This window comes from Protopterus annectens, chromosome 2.part1 (assembly GCF_019279795.1).
Source record: "Protopterus annectens isolate FY-2018-M chromosome 2.part1, PAN1.0, whole genome shotgun sequence".
NCBI lineage: Eukaryota > Metazoa > Chordata > Ceratodontiformes > Protopteridae > Protopterus > Protopterus annectens.
The window spans coordinates 651,429,503-651,449,900 of record NC_056729.1 but is presented as its reverse complement, the minus strand read 5'-3'; the positions used below and the strand labels follow the sequence as shown (position 1 = coordinate 651,449,900).

Genomic DNA, 20,398 nt, shown 5'->3' with positions numbered 1-20,398 from the left:
TATACTCAGAAACACACCCCAAAACAGTCACACAAATTAATCCCACAACACAGACACACAGATAGGGATTAATAAGGGAGGCCTAGGCCTAACTGAAACTTTTTAAACTTTTTTTATAAAGTAAAAAAATGTTTTAAATTATAAGGATAATAGGGTGATTGTATGGACACTACACACTAAAAAATAGGAAAAGGGGAAGATAAACCCTGACTAAGCTGTTTGAAAAACTCAAACTTTCCTCAGCTGGCAAAAAAGGAGACCTCTTCGCAAAGCGGCAAACGAGATCTGAGGTAGTTCCGCCTTGCATCATGGGATACAGGGTTGCCTCGAGCTGGTAAAAGGAGTTCTCAAGCTAAGCAAGTGCCGAGTTGGAGCCGAGGATCGGCTCCGAACCCATCCAGCAAGAATGAAGGCGATTTTGACAACTTAACATTAGTCATATCCACATTATGGGCAAACACTAAGCTAGTCTGAATCTGCTACAGGAAAAGTGACAAGCTAGGCATGCTTACCTCTGTCCCAATGTCTCACATGGTGACCCTTTCCGCTTTTTACAGTCCAGACTAAGAGCAGGGTCACTTAGGCTGTCTCCAGGGCCACTCATGTTGAGCTGCTTGTCACCTGGAAGACACAAAAGTTAAATTCTTTAAACATGCAAAACAAACCCAGGCAAACAAGAAATGAAAACTCTGTACATACATATTCTAATAGAAATCAAAATACCTACAACTAGATGTAACATTAGTAATTATAAACACCTTAAACAAGCAGATCAGTGTTCTGCTGCATTTTAACGCATTTATTTTAAACATCTACACATTTATTTTAAACATCAACAGGCTATTCTTTCAAGCTACCTGCTCAAATATTTTTTTCGCAGGCAACATCACAACAAACAAGCACAGACTCCCCCTCCCCTACAAAAATTCAACAATTCCAGGAAACATTTTCCCAAATGCAGATAAGAAAGTTCTATCTGCCTTAGTCTGCTTACCTGTCTTTTCAGTATTTTGTTGAAATTACTTACAGGCCACCAGACCTTACTAAAGCCCCAGCCAAGTTACAATAAAGAAAAGCAAAAGAATTATCAGACAATGTTATATAAATATTTTTAGTTATTAATATGTATATATGCCTCTACTTCTAGCAATACTTATGGAAAGCATATGACTATGCATATCTTTCTGTACATACACCTACCTGTTCCTCACACACACACCATATATATATATATATATATATATATATATATATATATATATATATATATATATATATATATACATACATATATATATATATATATATATATATATATATATATACACACACACACACACACGCACACACAATTATACACATCACTCTTTATATATATATATATATATATATATATATATATATATATTTATTTATTTATATTTAAGGATTCACTTTAGAACATCGAAAGCCTGTAACACTGAAATTCAAAACATTGAGACCAAAATTTTGAAAATTCAAAACACTGAAAACTCAAAACATTGAATCCTATAACATTGAAGAAATATAGGAAACCAACATGCACTATATTCCAGCACAACTACATACAGAAACAAATAAAAAACGAACCATATTACACTTCTTCAAATATAAGCAGGGGGGCAAGCCTCCCTGTACCCTCCCACATCCCTGCTACTTAAATATATTAACTCCAAGATCACACTTCACTACACTAAGATACGTTATATTGTAGTATAACAAGTAAGAAGGGAACATGACTGAGGTTACCTATGAAACTCCGGTGAGTATTGCAGAGACGTATAGTAATGTGTAATGTTTTAACACTGAAGTAGTGTTTCTAAGAGAAGGTTAAGGATAGTTTTTTACAATTTAAACAGGCAGTCATGAAGCTCGGAATGTTATGTTCGCCGTTTTGTTCTGTTGATATATTTAAGTAGCAGGGGGTGTGGGGGGCACAGGGCTTGCCCACCCTGCTTATATTTGGATAAGTGTAATACGGTTTGTTTTTATTTGTTTCTGTATGTAGTTGTGATGGCATATATTAAATGTTGGTTTCCTATGGGTTTTTTTTTTCAATGTTATGGGATTCAATGTTTTGAGTTTTCAGTGTTTTGAATTTAAGATTTTGGTGTCAATGTTTTGAATTTCAATGTTATGTGCTTTAAGCGACATATACAAGTGTGTGTGTGTGTATATATATATATATATATATATATATATATATATATATATATATATATATATATATATATATATATAATCTGGGACTGAGTAACAGTCTACAGAAGGGATGTCACACTACTAACAACAACAGATCACTGCTGTTGACATTGTACAAAGGAATGACATTGATTAGCTGGCATACTACACTGTCTGAAAGCAACCACTGCATCACGCCAAACTTGCAAAAATACAACTGCTGCCATGCATTGTGATTCACATAAAATACCTGCTGTTAGCAGTTTTTTTAATGCCGATAGTGTTGGCAATACCTGTACCATTCCATAGCAATTAATTGTATTGTTCATTTCAAATGTTAGCTGAAAACACGTTAAATTTGTCTTAGTGTACCTCTGGGTGTGGGTTTCTGTGATAAGGAGAGTATATCTTGAAAAGCACGGATGTCTATCAATCTAAATGGAGCACTGTTACCTCCAAAGCCCTAAGATTCAGGTGTACCATGCTGAAAAGATGAGACAAAAGTCTTTCTTCACAGGCAGCCTGAGAGTGGGCACTACCTGAGGCCTCTTCAACCGCAGGAACTACCCTAGGGTGGGGCAAAAGACGGCTAGTAAAAATTACCACAGACCTGTAAAGTCTAAATTGAAAAAGAAAGAAAAGAAATGCAACACTCAGGCTTGTTCATGGGCTAACATGTCCCTACTCTCTCAGGAGAAGAGATAAAGAAAAATACAGCACTTAAAAAGTTGCTTGGAGACAAACCAATCATAAATAAAAAATACTTTGGGAGCATCTCTGCAGTAGCCAGATTAAGGGGCCACTTGAAGCCTCAACAGACAACAGCTATGCCTGTCTACAAGCAAGATGACTTTCCAGGGACATGCATGGCAATGCAAACACAGTGGGCTGACACTGCCCACTTCAAAACTCTGTTTTCTGACAAAGGAGACAGGACCTTGTTCTAATCAGGATGTTGACATACCAGACTACAACCATACTACCTGAATGAAATGCCAGTACAGCAGGAGGAAGAACTTCCTTGAAAGCCTCAAGAGTTACAGCAACTTTGCTTACATCTCCAGAGCACTAATGTGCAGACATGATGACAGTAGAAGCCACGTCACTTAATCCGCTGGTACTGCAGAGCAGAGGCATCCAAAGCAACTATGGCTGAGTTTGGAGTGTCTGCTGCAATAATCTTCAATTAAGTACTATAAACACCATAGCAGCTAAAAGTCTGAGAACAGACATGGAAAAACCTGCCAATACTCAAGTCTATGAATGAAAGCAAGGAAAAGTCTGCCTGCAGGATGTTTTGTACTCTTCCAAAAGCAAACAAACTCAGCCTGCTCTAGGTCTGATGACAGTCACTATAAACAGAAAGTCTTGTACAAGACTCAGCTCTGCAACTTTGTAAGGTTGAGGGTGACCTGCAACCGAGGCGGGGGGGGGGGGGTCCTATGGGATGGTTTAGAGATTTTTATGTGAAGATAAGCATCACTGGGTTTGAAACAGCACATCAACTCACCACTAGGCAGACCTGGCTGCAATATGATCACACAAAAGGACTGCTTTAGGATGAACGCATTTAAGCTACCGAAAACTAGTATGGGTTTGAGGTAGTCTCTCTTCTGGGAAAATAATCTGTAATAAACTCCTGATCCATACAGGTCTGTTGGGACCTGTTAGATGGCCCTTTTTCTGAGACATTGATGCAATTGCTTCTTTACTTCTAGTTCTCGTCTCCATGACATCTCTGGCAAGGGCAGCAATGGGTATTTTTGCCTAGACTGGAAAGGGATGAAAAAAGAAGTTATGTACTCACAATAACATTCCATTTGCATTGTCGATTTTTCATCTCCCCACACATATGAGTCCAGATTTGATCCATCGGTTCCGACTCTGCCGTTACTAAGCTCGTGGTAACCAAAAAGCTCTTGGATACCTCCACTTACCCACAATGTATCTCTCTCCATTACCTCAGATCTTGTTTGCTAGAATTATTACCATAGAAGAATGAATTTTAGTTTTTAAATGTCAAAAAGATTGCTAAGGAGACCATTTCTGGAATATAGGAAAAAATAATCCAGGGCATAAAATTCTCCTCCCGTTCAACCAGGAACCCCAAAGGAAGGGGGTTGGAGGGAAGGGGTGTGAGGAGACATGAAAAATCGACAATACAGACGGAACATTACACTGAGTACACAATTTCCTTATCTGATATTGTCAATTTTTCATCTCATCCTCACATATGGGACTGAGTCCCCAGCTACCTTTACCCCAGGTAGACTCACAGAAGAATGTTCCTCAGAACCATCAAACCAAAGGAGGCTCTTACCCTGGAGATAAAATCCAACTTGTAATGAAAGATAAAAGTATGGTGGTTTGCCCATGTGGCTGCTGCACAAATATCCATGGAAGCATTTGTCTGAAAGACTGCAGATGTGGCCATTGGTCTGGTAGAGTGAGCCTGAATGGATTTGAAAGGATTCATACCTTTTCAGGAATGAATGAAGGAAATACAATGAGAAAGACATTTTGACAGGCTAACTTTGGAAACTGGTAGGCCTTTTCTAGGGCCTGCAAAAGCAATAGATAATTGATTTGCTTTCTGAAACTCTCTAGGTCCATGTAAATAAAAATGTAACCGTCTATGAACATTCAACAAGTGCAGGACCCATAGTCACCCTTATTACTGAAATTAGGGAAGAAACAAGCAAATGTATCGTTTGATTGGTATTTGTTTGTGAAGCAACTTTAGGCAGAAAGAACAGGTTGCTACACAGAGGCAGACTGTTTTTATGAAAGACCAAATATACGGAGGCTGGGAAGATCAAGCTTGAATGTTTGATATCATCCTTGCAGAAGTGATAGCCACTAAGAAAATAGTTTTCCAGAACAGGAACCTAATATCATAAGTGGCTGTAAGTTCAAAGGGCAGTTGAACAATCAGACATAGTACCAAAATTAAGGTCCTAAAGGGGAGAAGGATCCTTATGGGGAGGCCTTAACAATATGGTACCTATTAAGAAGGCACTGCAAAGTTTGTAGAAATTGAGAGAGAAATGGTCTATCCCAATGTGAAAATTTGAAATGGCTCCTAACTATACCTTAACAGTAGAAGCAGCAGCTCCATTATTGAAAAGACTGGCTAAAAATTATAGAATGGAGGGAATAGGGGCCATGAGAGGATCCACATCATGTTGTTAGAGCCCAAATTACAAAACCTCTTCCATTTACTCCTATAGTTTTTTTTTTTTTTTTTTTTTTTTGAGTGGATGACTTACATGAGGACATCAAAATATGAAGGACCGGAGAAGAGAGCATAGGTTGTCTGGCAATCAACGGAACTGGAGGAATCATGTCATCAGCTTGACATTGTGAAGGTTGGATGAAGCATTCCTTTCAGGTGTGATAGTAGATCCGGAAATGGTTCCAGAATCCAGGGTTCCTTCTGTAGATGAGGCCAGATTTGTTGAGGCCAAAAAGGGGCAATTAGGATAACTGCTCTCTTCAACCTGTTGGCTTTCCGAAGGAATTTGGGAACCAAGGAAATGGGGGGAAAAGTTTTGCAACAGACCAGGAGGCCAATCGTTTATGAAAGCATCCCTCAGGGACCCCTCCGATGGGGGAATCAGGGAAAGTAGCTGCTGCATTTGTTATTTAGGGGAGAGGCAAAGAGACTGCAGCAATGCTAACCCCCATGTGTAGAAAATGTTCTCCACTACGTTCTGCTTGAGGGACCACTCGAGGCTTGAGTATGGCTGTGCTTAACTTGTCCGCTATGACGTTGGATCTTCCCAAAATGTGCACTGCTATAAGAAAGTGGTTGGATGAGATCACCCACTGCCACACCCTAAGCACTTCGACACAGAGGGTATGATCTCATTACTCCACTTATGTACCAGACAATCGACATGGTGTATATTGAATTACTAACGTTCCCACATGAAGAGCAGTCTGAAATGCCTGCAATGCTAGAAGCACTGCCCTTATCTCCACAATGCTTATGTGGAGTTTGGCCTTGTCTGTGGACCAGGTTCCCTGGATGGTCTTCCCCAGATAATGCCCCCCCCCCACTCTATCTGGGAAGCATCCATTGTCAACATAGCCTGTGATTGAGGAGGAACAAAAGGTCGACCATGTGTCACCTGTTCTGAATGAATCCACCATGAAATATTCTTTTTGCATATGTTTGTTGTAAGACTTTGGTGAGATATCAGTTGGTGGATTATTGACCATACAGCAGCCAGAAGCCACTGAAGAATCTGCATATGAAACCTGGCTAACAGAACCAACACAATCGTCAGGGCCATAGATCCTAACACCTTTAGAACATGACTGGCAGCCACCTTCTTGTTCCTGATTAACCTTAAAGTTTGCCATATGATCATTAACACTCTGGAAGGAGGACATTTTTGCAATCATTTGAGTGATGTCTAGTAGTGCTCCTATGAACTCTAATGTTTGAGTAGGTTCCAGATGAGATTTTTGGCAATTTATGGTTAAGCCTAGCTTGGAAAGTACAGTTTTGTACCTACCATAAATGTAGATGTCCGAACTGGATAGCATCTGCAGTCATAACAAATGGGTTGTCCTGTCGTCAGGCAGCCCTTCGGTCGGCCGGATTCCAAAGTCTGGGTCCGGCTTCGGCTGATGTCGCACTTCACCCGACATCATCTCTGCTGGTCTTCGGGTATAAAGGCATCAGCCGACGCCATTTTCCTCAGTGTTTCTTGCCCCAGATGCCAGTTGCCCTCTTGGAAGGCTAAATTTTGGATAAATGCCAATGTTTCCAAAAGATAGAAGGCAAACACAAAAAATAAGCATGTATGTACATATATACAAACAAATACACCATAAGAGACTCCCCCCCCCCAGCTAGCTATTAGGAGGGTAAATACCCTAGGAGTACCACAGAGGGGAAGGAGGGAGGGTAATCCTGACTGCAGATGCTATCCAGTTCGGACATCTACATTTATGGTAGGTACAAAACTGTACTATGTCCTTCATGGATGCATCTGCAGTCATAACAAATGGGTAGAATACCATAGCCAACTAGGGGAGGAGGAAGAAAAAATTATGGTGTGGTTAGGATCCCTTGCAGTACAGCAGTGGCAAACCCTGCTCGGGAACTAGAATACAGAGGTAAATTATAATGCTTGGCAAATGTATGCACGGAGGTCCAAGTAGCCACCTCAATAATGTCCTTGGTTGCCACTCCTCGTAAGAAAGCTGTGGTAGTGGCTGTAGCCCTTGTAGAATGAGGCCTTATGTTCTGTGGAATTGGTTTTCCATGGTAGGAGTAACAGAATCGTATGCAATTTCCTATCCATTTGGAGATTGTCTGTTTGGAAATTGCTTTTCCTTCCCTTCCTGTTGCATAGGCTACAAAAAGCTGGTCAGTTTTTCTGTTACTTTTGGTTCTGTCCAGATAGTAGCGTAGCTGTCTATGTACATCCAAGGTATGCAGCAATCTTTCCCCTCTGTTTTGTGGATTGGGGAAGAAGGTAGGTAGGTGGATTGCCTGGTTTAAAGACACTCTGGATACCACCTTAGGCATAAATGTAGGATTAGTTCTCATGGACACCCTATCTTGATGGAAGATTAGGAAGGGTTGTACTGCCATTAAGGCCTGAAGTTCAGAAACCCTCCTTGCTGAGGTAATTGCCAGTAGGAAAGCAGTTTTCCATGACAGGTGCTGTAGCTCTGCTGTTGCTGCTGGTTCAAACGGAGGGAGTGTCAACTTTTCTAGCACAAAGTTCAAGTCCCATGCTGGTAATGGTGGTTTCCTAGGAGGTTTGACATTCTTGATCCCTCTGAGGAACTGCCTGAGTAGAGGATGTGAAAAGACAGGTGTATCAAAGCTGTATTCTGCTGAAATAGCTGATGCATGTATCTTGATGGAGGAATAGGACAGGCCTGTATGTAGAAGCTCTGCCAAATACTCCAGAATGTTAGCAATATCTATATTCGACACATCTTTTCCTCTTTCAGCACTCCAAATGACAAACCTTTTCCATTTTCCTGCATAGTTCCTTCTTGTTGAAGGTCTGCGGGCTTCAAGGATAATGTCTTTAACCCTTTGGGAAAGATCTGGATTAGTTGCTGCTATGTGATGTTCCAGGCAGTCAGTTGCAAAGTTTTTAGGTTTGGATGCATGATGCTGTAGTTTTTCTGAGTTAACATCAAAGGCATCAGGGGTATTGACCACATTTTCTCCCGAGACATGCTCCTCAGCAATGGGTACCAGTGTTGTCTTGGCCAGTTCGGAGCTATCAGGATTATCCTTGGACGTTCCTCCTTGATTTTTAGTAATACCCTGTGTATCAAGGGAAGAGGTGGAAATGCATATGCTGTCAGACCTTTCCAGCTGAAGGAGAGCGAATCCACCTTCCATGCAAGTGGGTGGGATGTCCTTGTGCAGAATTTTTTGAGCTGGTGATTGAAAGGGGAAGCGAATAGATCTATTTGTGGCATTCCCCATTTCTTTGTGATGGTCTTGAAGATGTCCGGGTGTAGCATCCATTCGTGAGCATCCGAGGTAGTTCTGCTTAACATGTCTGCTAGAGTGTTCTCCTTTCCCGGTACAAATATTGCCTGTAACTGGATGTTGTAGCTGAGTGCCAGATTCCAAAGGTCCAAAGTCATTCTGCATAGGGGGTATGAATGAGTGCCTCCCTGTTTGTTGATGTACCACATGACTGTGGTGTTGTCTGTCCTTATCATCAAATGGCCTTCTTTGAGGAATGGCCTGAATTTTTGGATTGCCAGTTTTACTGCCAGCATTTCTTTTTGGTTTATGTGCAGGTGCAGCTGGTCCTGAGTCCACAATCCTTATGCATTTGTCCAGCATGTGCGCCCCCCATCCTAGGTCTGAGGCGTCTGTTGTGATGGTTTGGCTTGTTTGAAAGTTGTGGAAGGGTAGGCCTGGGTTTGACTGGCATGCTTGAGCCCACCATAGGAACTCCTGTTTTAGGCATGGGATTAGTGGTATTTCTGCTTCTAGGCTGTGCCTGTGTTGGGACCATAAATTCTTTAGGTACCACTGTAGTTTTCTCATATGCAGTCTGGCATGTGGGACCAAGATTATGCATGATGCCATGAAGCCCAAGGCCTGCAGAACTTTTCTTGCTGTTAGTTTGTTCTGTTTTGTTAATGCCAAGTAGCAAAGAGGGAGTTCTTTTTGTTTCTCTGCAGTTAGGAATGCCATTTGTTTTACTGTGTCCAATTCCGCGCCCAAGAATGTTCTTGTTTGGGATGGTATCAGCCTTGACTTTTGTAAATTGACTGTGTATCCCAGGGCTTGTAGCAAGTAAATGACCCTTTGTAAATCTGTTGTCAGCTTGCTTTTGTTGTCCGCTTGTAGCAGGCAGTCGTCCAGGTATGGATAAATTTGGATTCCCTGTAGTCTGCAGTGGGCGATTACTGATGCCAGGCATTTTGTGAATACTCTGGGCGCAGTAGATAAGCCAAAGGGCAATGCTGAGAATTGATAATGCTCTGATCCTGCAAGAAATCTGAGGTATCTTCTGCAATTTGGTCGAATGGGGACGTGCAGGTATGCCTCCTTGAGATCTAGAGTTACCAGCCAACACTCCTTGCCCAGCATGGGAAGAAGTTGCTGTAGGGTCAGCATTTTGAATTTTGGGACAATGATATATGTGTTTAAAATGGACAGGTCGAGAATAGGTCTCCAACTTTTTTCTTTTCTTGGTACTAGGAAGAGTCTGGAGTAGAATCCTTTTCCCTGTTCTGTTATTGGTACTCTTTCCACAGCTCTCATGTTTGTTAATTGCGTTATCTGCTGTAGAGCTTCTATTTTTTGATTTGGAGGCAGGTTTGGCATTCCTCTTTTGACTGGTAAGGTGTGGAAGTGGAACCGGTAGCCTTGGTCTATGGTTTGCAAAATCCACTTGTCTTTTGTGATATAGTGCCAATTTTTCGAAAATAAGGCTAACTTTCCGCCTAATGGTGCTGCTATTTGCTCCCTGGTAGGCGGAGTCAGAGCCAAGTCACTGTGATTGTCCTGTTGCAGTGGTAGTGGTTGTGTCTGTGCCTCTGTTATTACCTTGCCACTGTCGTCCTCTGTAGGCACCTCCTCTGGATTGATTTCTGCCTCTGGAGCGTCTATTCCTGCCCCTTTGGGATCTTGTGGAGTCAGGAAAGGACCAATTTTTGGCAGGACAGTTCCTGCTAAACCTTGGGGGCTGAACCTGTAAGAAATCTTTAACTGTTTGTACAGATTTTGCCTTTTCTTCCATTTTCTTCATTACCTGCTGGGCCGGTGTACCAAATAAACTGGCCTTATCCATAGGAGCATCTAATAGCTTAGCTTTAACATGATCCGGTAAGACCTGCTCTTTCAACCATGCATGTCTTCTTATCACTGTGCCAGTCATGGCTGATCTAAATGAAGCCTCCAGTGCATCATAGCCACATTTTAAGGAATGGTTACTAACCTGTTGTATGTTATTCACCATTTCTAATACATATTTCTTATCTATTGATTCATCAGAGGATAGTTTTTTAGTTAACTGATCAAGCATAAACTCTTGGTATTGTATCATGTGAAACTGACAGTTTAAAGCTCTAGCTGAGAGAGTAGCAGAAGTGTAAACTTTTTTACCCCATCTGTCTAAAGACCTGGATTCCCTTTCTGAAGGAATAGGGTTTTTTGCTGTGGTCGAGGCTACTGCCTTAGGCCCCTGGGAAATAGTTTCGGGGTCTGCCAGTGGGGCCTTGTATAGGTGGTGATGAGTGTCTGGTACCCTGTAAAATCTATCAGGTTTGGCAGGGGCTGGAGGTAAAGAATCAGGAGCAGTGCAGACATCATTAAATGCATCATCCACAACAGGCAAAACAGGAGGAATAGCTAAGGGCCTATGTTGTGGTAAGTGCAGAAAAGTCCTAAGCCTTTTCTTGAATCTGAGAAATCTTGTCCCTGCCATTGAAATTGCTCTCTCATGGCATGTAAGGTTTCCCCAAAGGAAAATTCCTCTGGTGGAGAGGCAGCTGGAATGGATTCTTCAGCATCAGAGTCTTCATAAGTAGAAAAAGGATCCTCTGGCTGTTCTGTGATGTCGGAGTCATCCGCAGAATCATCAGAGGACACTGGCTCGGGGCTCTGTCCTAGGTCTCTTTTCTGGGGGCTGAGAGGCCCTGTCTGGGTGAGATTGGGATCCCCTAATTAAGGATATTAAATCTTCTGCCAGAGTAAGCATTTGTGAACTGGAAGTGGGCCTGTGAGAGGGAGGTTCAACAGGCACTGACTTAGCAGATTTGGCTGCTTTAGCCCTGGCAAAGGCCTTGATAGACATGGCTGCAGGGGGTCTAGCAGCACCACGTGCTGGGGTAGAGACATCCAAAGAGATGGTGTCTGATAACTCACTAGAAGCCACAGTTGTAGGCAAAATTTCTGAGGCCGATTCAGGTAAAGTAGTGGGAGCCTCAGTAGTAGTCATGGATTCGGCTGAAGATTGACCAGTTTTCGGTTTCGGCGAAACCGAGACACTCATGCTTGCTTAACCGTGGTTTCGGCCGAAACCGCGGACCGCGAGTGTCGGTCTTTTTCCTTGCGTTTTTTAACAATTTGGGTAGTCGGAGGATCCGACGGCATAATGTACGCAAAGTCTGAGCCGAAAAACTGTTCAGCAAACTCCGACCGACGCCTTAGCGTTCGTCGGTTGAAGGAAGCACAGGCCGAACAGGCTGCTACGTCGTGGTCTGGGCCTAAACAAGGCAGACAGTAAGAGTGGAAATCTTTATGAGGTATTTGTTTCCCACAAGTTAAACAGTTATTGACTTTTTCTGACATCGGCTGAGGCAAGAAAGAGTCCCCAACGGGGTACTTAGCTTTTTAGAAGTCTTCGAAGTAGTATTCGGTAGTAGTAATCTCTGGATCTGACCGACCGGCACTTGCGAACAGCTTCTGCTTCGGGCGCCACGCGGCAAGAAAGACTGGGGAAAATGGCGTCGGCTGATGCCTTTATACCCGAAGACCAGCAGAGATGATGGCGGGTGAAGTGCGACATCAGCCGAAGCCGGACCCAGACTTTGGAATCCGGCCGACCGAAGGGCTGCATGACGACAGGACAACCCATTTGTTATGACTGCAGATGCATCCATGAAGGACATCAGACTTGAAGAACAGAGTCTCTTGCTCAGATAAGTAGATGCATGGTCGGGCGGATACAAGACATTTGTCTAAATAAGGATATACCCAGTATCCTTATCTCAGCTTATCCGTAACCACTGCCATGCATTTGGTGAACAATCTGGGGGCAGTAGTGAGACCAAAGGGCAGTGCTCTGAACCGGCAAGGAATGGCTCCTAGCCAAAAGCATAAATATCTTCTGGAGAGTCTGTCCATTTTTACATACTAGTACGCATCCTGAAGATCTATAGAGCACATCCAGTCATCTTGTTCTAGAAAAGGATGTATAGACTGAACTGTGACCATTCAGAACTTGCAACACTGGACTGACTTGTTCAATCTGCTGAGATCCAAGAATGGTCTCAAGTCCCCTGTTTTCTTTGGAATCAAAAAGAACCATGAGTAATGTCCGAATCCTCTCTGATCTCGGGGACCTCTCGGATGACTCTTTTTCCTAGCAGTCTTTGGATTTGAATGACACCCTGATCCCTTTGAGTGGGTGGAACGCCTGAGATCATCTTGTTGGGAGGGGGTTGTTGAGAAAAGGGAATTTGGTAACCCCTGGATATTATCCTCTGCACCCACATATTGGAAGTTATCTTTTGCCAGGCTCGCAACTGCAGGGATAGTCGATCCCGGATTGCCTTAAGAGGTGGACAATCAGGCCTTCTTTCAGGAGCCCTGAAAGGGCTTCCTGAAGAAAGACTCCAGGGACCCTTGGTTCTACGGACCTCCTCTGTTGTGAGGGTGCTTCTTCCATTATTGTCCTCCCCCCGCCTCTGGGAGAAAAATCTCCACGTGCATCTTAGTAGGACCCTTCAGACTTCTTGAACCATAATTTTCCATTGCCTCTCTGACCTTTAGAATAAGGTCTCTGAAGAGACGAGAAACATATGCCCACAGCAGGAAGAGTCTTACCTGCCTTCATACACCTGGACAGTGTATCACTGACTTTGGGACCAAAAAGAGACATGCCATCAAACAGAGCTTTGACAAATGAAGACTTAAAAGGTTCCACAAAATCACAAAGGCACATCCAGGTATGTCTCCTCACAGAGATGCCGAAACCCACCACTCTACTTGTTCCTTTGGCTGCATGCGCAATCAGCCTCATGAAACAGCTAGCTACAAGAATGTAGGGTGGCTAACTGGGAAGCTACTTTCTCTTTTGTTCCCTCAGCTACTACTCCCTGTGGGATATCTGAAAGCTCCTTGATCAGATCCCTTTGTAACATGGTGAAATGCGAAAGATAATTCAGTGACTGCAAGGCAAAGGTCGCTGAAGAGAACCTTCACTTCCCACACCTATCCATCATCCTAGAATCCTTATTAGGAGGATGAATAGTCAAACTTTCCTCAGAAAGCTCCTTCTTGGTCGCTGCCATCATGACAATGGCATCTACTGCAATTCCTTTCATCCAGAAAGCCTCGTCAGACACAGCGGTGATTACTTTTCTCTGGGGAACAAACACAATGGAATCCAGGTTCTCGCACGCCCACGGAGTGATCAAACCTACGAGTTAATCAGTGGGCGGAGTCACCCAGGAGGTAGATGGGTGAGAACCAAGGGACACCAGGTACACAGACTCCTCAGATGAAGTATTACTGGACTGCCAGCCATCAGTGTTTCAGAATTTCCAGAATCTCCTTAAAGGAAATAATCCTCAAGGGATGACCATGGGGATCCTTCTCCCACATCGAGATCAGTATCTTCCATGGCCGACTCCTCCGTAGAATCCAAATGCTTCATTTTGCAAAGTCTCTTCCTACGGACCTCCTCAGTTGGGTAGTCTGGGAGGTATCTGAAGAGGTAGGGGTACCCGGATGGGTATCCTGGCGCGCGAGGTCCCACTGTCCCAGTGGAACATCCTGGTAAGAAGAGGAACATAGGGTATCTTGATGGGATTGCGGATGCGAGGGGGCAGCCGACCTTTTAGATGCAATGGCAGCTACAGCCTACTCCAAAGCCCCAAAGGCTGATCACTCCTGAATGGAAGAGGACTCCGGCTCCAACAAGCCATGGTTTCAGGATGAGGTCCCTCCAGTCCAGAAGTTAGTTCGCCAGGAGTTGAAGCTAGAGCAGAGCTTGCCTTCACCGAAGCCCCGAAGTACATAGACTGCTCCGAGGACCTGGGAGGCGAGCACACTCAAGGTTTGCAGGGCCCACTACGGCTCTGTGAGCTCTCCTGGGATGAAAAGGCGGAAGAGCTCTAAGCAAAGGTCTGATCTGAGGAAGAGGACATCTTCGGGTCAGAGCTGAAAGGCACTGGATGTATCGGACCTGATGACTCCGAAGCTTGCCCTGAAGAAGGCGGAGGAGGAAGAGGGGGAGTAGACAGTTTAGACAGACCTGGCACCATAAGGGTTGAGACCGAGGGGGACTTTGTGATGCCCTGCTCCCACAAAATTGTCTGCACCATCTGTTCCACATCTTCTTCAGTAAGGCTTCTGGTTGAACAGGAAGAGGAGGCAGATGCGGACCTTGGTCTGGATAAGAAGGGAGACGGTACCCTCAACTGAAAGGGATCAAAGGTTGGGGAGTAACAAGTCCTCGGTAGTGTCAAAATAGGCTTGAAGGCACTAGTTGTATGATCTGATCTATCCTTACTAGATAGAAGCGCGGAGCCAAAGAAGCCGGATCCAACACGGTAGTGATCGGTGTCAAAGGCTCCAAAACTGGGTCACAGATTTCACAGCCTTTGGAGATTTTGACATTTTTTTGCTCTTGGCTACAAAGAATCCATCAATGCCAAAGAGGGTCTCTTCTTTCCTCTATCAGTGGATTTTGAGGAAAAGGATGAAAAAGCAGGGCTCGAATGAGCTGATTTAGCTTTTATGGATGAGCCAGATTTTTCTTTACTGCCAGAAATAACCTCCTCAAAGGTAGAAGGTAACATGCCCCTCAGGATGAGCTTATTTTTTCTTTCAACCAAAGCTCAATGGTTGAAAGAATGGCAAATTGCACAATCCTCTTGCAAGGGAAGGCACCCAAGACAATACACACACAGGGAGTGCGATTCACGAAAAGGAATCTTGTGTCCATACTTTGTGCATTTTTTAAATCTAGCACAGGATTTTCTTCTTTCCTTTGCCATAATGCAAGAAATACAAGCAGAGAAGCCACTCACACAGACACATGTACACTTCGTGTATAACGGAGAGAGGAAGGAAAGGTGTTTTTTTTTTTTTTTTTTTTTTTAATATGAATAGATGGAAGTAGAAAGAAAAGAACTAACAATAGCAGTTAATGAAATACCTTTAAAGGTAAAGGGGGGGAAGTAACCTATAAAAAGATGGTTACTTGCAGGAAAGTGAAACAGAATGAGAAGAAGAAAACTAAAGTAACCCAATAACAATGGTTACTGTAACGGAAGGGTTAATAATGACAAAAAGAAATAGAAAAGACTAAATGCACTAATAATATAATGAAAAAAGTACAGTTTTGTACCTATCATAAATGTAGATGTTCGAGTGTATACACTGCTGCAGTTATTACACTTGGGTTATCCTGCCGTCAGGCGGTCCCTCAGTCGGCCAGAGTTCAAAAGTGTTGGTCCGGCATCGGTTGCTGTCGCTTCTTCCCTGATGTCAGTGCACCAGGGGTATATAAGATGCAGCCGACCCCATTTTCTTCAGTTTTTCTTGCCCCAGATGTCAGGTGCCCCCAAAAAGGTAGGCAATGTAAACTGCTAATAAAAACATACATAAGAAAAGCAATCAAAAACTTTCAGTTACCAGCAAATACTCCCCATAGGTAGCAAAGGGTAGAAGGCCTAGGTAAGTACCAGCAAGGAAGAGGGGAAGGAGAGAGGGTAACCTAGACTGCAGCAGTGTATACACTCGAACATCTACATTTATGGTAGGTACAAAACTGTACGATGTTCATCGTGTTACACTGCTGCAGTCATTACACTTGGGTAGAATCCCAAAGCTGAGGTTGGGTGGCTGGTTCTATAAGTTATTAGGGGTGGCTATAAGGCCCTGCAGCACTGCAGTGGCAAAGCCAGCTCTGGATTTAGAGTAAAGAGGCAGATGGTAATGCTTGGTGAAGGTATGTACAGAACTCCAAGTTGCTGCTTCCAAAATGTCCTTGGTAGGTACTCCTCTGAGGTAGGCATTTGAAGTGGCTGTTGCCCTGGTGGAATGAGACCTAATGCTGTTAGGTACAGCTTTCCCATGGTGTGTACAGCAGAAACGTATACTGTGCCCTATCCATTTTGAAATGGTCAGTTTTGAAATGGCTTTTCCCTATGCTCCTGCAGCATATGCTACAAACAATTGCTCAGTTTTCCTGAAAGCTTTCGTTTTGTCCAAGTAGAAGCGTAACTGCCTGTGTATGTCAAAGGAATGCAGAAGTCTCTCCCCTTTATTCTGTGGATTTGGATAAAAAGTTGGCAAATGAATAGTTTGGTTTAGAGCCACACTTGATACCACCTTTGGCATAAAAGTAGGGTTTGTTCTTAAAGACCCCCTGTCTTGGTGGACAATGATGAAAGGTTCCACTGCCATTAGTGCCTTTAATTCTGAAGCTCTTCGTGCTGAGGTTATTGCCAGGAGCAGAGCAGTTTTCCAAGAGACATATTTTTAAGTCTGCTGAGTTAGCTGGCTCAAAAGGAGGTAAAGTAAATTCTTCCAAGATGAAGTTGAGGTCCCAAGTTGGAGTTGGTGCTCTACGGGGCGGTCTTATGTTTTTAGTCCCTCTGAGGTACTGTCTTAGCAAACGATTAGAAAAAATTGGTGGGTCTGTGTTGTAATGAGCAGAGATGGCAGAGGCGTAGATCTTAATGGATGAAAAGGAGAGGCTTTTGTCCAGCATCTCAGTTAAGTATTGTAGTATCTGAGGAATATTTGGGACAAGAGGGTCAAAGCTGCGAGCCTGGTTCCAGGCACAGAATCTCTTCCATTTATCCAAATAGGCTTTCCTGGTGCTAGGCCTTCTGGCCTCCAGAATGACATCCATAACAACTTTGGAGAGAGGCACTGCTTGCTTAACTAAGGAATCTGCCATGCAGCCAGGTTTAAAGTCTTGAGCTGGCTGTGAAGTATCTGATTGTTTTGCTGAGTCAGAAGATGTGGGATTTGAGGCAAAATCCATGGTGGACCTTGCGTTAAGTTCTTTAAGATTGGGTACCAGTGCTGGCGTGGCCAGTCTGGGGCAATCAGGATAATCTTTGGCTTTTCTTGTCTGGCTTTTAGGAGTACCTTTGAAAGGAGAGGTAGTTGTGGGAAAGTATATACTTGTAGGTTTTTCCAGCTGAATGAGAGGGCATCCACTTTCCATGCTTGTGGGTGGTAAGTCCTTGTGCAGAATTTCTGTAGCTGGCAATTCATTGGGGATGCAAACAGATCTATGCCCGGGCTCCACCATTTTTGTGTTATCATTCTGAATATTTGTGGATGTAATTTCCACTCGTGCGGATCCATGATGTTCCTGCTTAAGTTGTCTGCCAGAGTGTTTTTCTCTCCTGGCAGGAATTGTGCTTGCAGATGAACTTGATAGGTTAGAGCTGTGTTCCACAAGGTCATGGCTTGTATGCAGAGGGGATATGAATGAGTGCCCCCTTGCATGTTTATGTACCACATAACTGTGGTGTTGTCTGTCTTTAGTAGTAGTTGTCCTGGATGCAGAAGGTCCTTGAAAGTTATAAGGGCATTTTGTACAGCTAGCATCTCTTTTTGATTGATGTGAAGATGCCTTTGTTCTGCGGGCCACTTGCCCTGAATACATTTTCCTGCCATGTGTGCTCCTCAGGCGTAATCCAAAGCATCTGTTGTCAGTGTTTGCCTGGCTGTGGGCTGAGTGAAAGACTGTCCTTTGTTGAGGTGACAGGCTTGAGCCCACCATCGAAACTTCTGTTGAGAGCAAGGAATAGGTGGTATTACTGTTTCCAAACTGTGACAGTGTTGAGACCAGACACTCTTTAGGTACTACTGCAGTTTCCTCATATGCAGTCTGGCATATGGAATTAGAAGTACGCAAGATGCCATGTACCCCAAGGCCTGCAGAATTTTTCTTGCAGGGAGTTGGGTTTTTGTTGCCATCAACTGGAAATATTGAGTCAGTTGTCCTTGCTTGTCTGGTATGAGATAAACCATCTGGGCCATTGTATTTAAGCTGGCACCAAGGAATATTACATCTTGTGAGGGCACTAGTTTTGACTTCTTTTCGTTTACTGTGTATCCTAGGCAAATTAGCAATCTTTTTACAAACGCCAGAAGCTTTAGAAGAATGTCTTTGCTCTCTTCTTGAATAAGGTAGTCGTCCAAGTATGGATAAATTTGAATTCCTTTTTGTCTGCAAAATGCAATTACTGGTGCCAGGCATTTTGTAAAGACCCTGGGCACAGTAGATAAGCCAAAGGGCAGTGCAGAGAATTGGTAATGCATTGAACCAGCTAAGAATCTGAGGTATCTTCTGCAATTTTGTCTGATAGGGACATGCAGGTATGCCTCCTTGAGGTCCAAAGTTACGAGCCAAGCTTTCTTGTCCAGCATGGGAAGAAGCTGCTGTAGTGTCAACATTTTGAATTTTGGAACATCCAGGTAAATATTTAGATAAGAAAGATCCAGAATGGGCCTCCAGGCTTTGTCCTTTCTGGGAACCAGTAAGAGTCTTGAATAAAATCCTTGTCCTTGCTCCTGTGTTGGTACCTTTTGAATAGCTCTCATGTCCATGAGTGCTGTAATTTGTCTTTGAGCCTCTGCCCATTGATGTTTGGCAGATTTGGCATTCCTTTTAACCTTGGCAGTGTGTGAAAGTGGAACCTGTAATCTTGAGATACAATATTGAGAACCCATTTGTCTTTGGTGATCATATGCCAATTGTGAAAGAAAAGCGCTAGTTTTCCCCCCAGGGGGGCTGCCAAGAGAGAAGTGCTTGGCAGCTGTAGTGGGAAGTCATTGGGACTGTTTTTTTATAAGGTTGAGGCCTGTCTTCCCCTTCTTTCTGGGTTGAAGCATCCCATTGTTGAGGCCTGTAAGAACCTTGTGGCTGACCTCTGCCTCTTGGACGTCTGTATCTGCCCCTTTGAGGTCTGTCTGAAACTGGAAAGGACCAATTTTTTGTTGGCCAATTTCTGCTAAATCAAGGAGGCTGAACCTGTAAGAAATCCTTCACCTTTTGCATAGATTTTGCCTTATCCTTAATTTTCTTTAATACCTCTTCTGCCTTAACTCCAAATAAAACATCCTGCTGTAAAGGTGCATCGAATAATTTTGCTTTAACATGATCTGGTAAAGTCTGCTCTTTTAACCAAGCATGTCTTCGAATGACAGACCCTGTAACTGCTGCGCTACAGGAGGACTCTAATGAAGCAAAACCACATTGCAAAGTATGTTTTCCCACTTGTTCAGCTGCATGCAATAAATCCTGCATTTCCTTATAGTTAGGAAGATCTGAATTTGGAAGCATTTTTTGTTTCAACTGAGACATCAAATATTGCTGATATTTAAGCATGTTAAACTGGCAATTTAAGGCCCTCATTGCTAAAGTTGCAGATGTATATACTTTCTTCCCACATCTGTCTAATGCTCTGGAATCTCTGTCCGAGGGAACTGGATTTTTTGCTGTAGAGGCCTTTACCCCCTTTGGGACCCTGGGAAATAGTTTCAGGGTCAGCAACAGGGCTTTTATAAAGAAATTTGTGAGAGTCAGGGACTCTGTAGTATCTGTCTGGCTTAACTGGAGCACAAGGTAAAGAATCAGAATTTAAACTGGATTCAGAATATACATCATCCACAATATCGAACACTGGCGGGACAGCAAGGGGTCTGTGTTGAGGTAATAAAAGAAAATCTCTGAGCCTTTTCCTGGATTCTGAATAATCCTGGCCCTCCCAATGGAAATGCTCCCTCATGGTATGTAAGGTTTCCCCAAAGGAGTAGTCTTCTGGTGGAGAGGCTGAAGGAACTGATTCCTCAGCATCAGAATCCTCATAAGGGGGTAAACAGTATCCTTGGTCTGAGGATGAATCTGAAGAGATGGACACCTGGTTGGATGAGTCTTAGTCTGCATCCTGTCTAGGCCTTTTATCAGGAGGAGGGTGGGACCCCCTGATCAGA

The 20,398-nt window shown here is 43.4% G+C and overlaps 1 protein-coding gene across 4 annotated transcripts in view; it reads right to left on the bottom strand.

Annotated features, from left to right (window-relative positions):
- The window catches only part of NCOA1 (nuclear receptor coactivator 1), a 1,171,950-nt gene that overhangs the window by 894,925 nt on the left and 256,627 nt on the right, over nt 1-20,398 (bottom strand). For all 4 annotated transcript variants that reach the window (XM_044062390.1, XM_044062389.1, XM_044062386.1 and 1 more), the window contains exon 2: nt 513-621. In XM_044062390.1, the coding sequence (XP_043918325.1) occupies nt 513-604 (92 nt within the window). In that variant the 5' untranslated portion in view covers nt 605-621. The remainder of the gene's footprint in view (nt 1-512; nt 622-20,398) is intronic.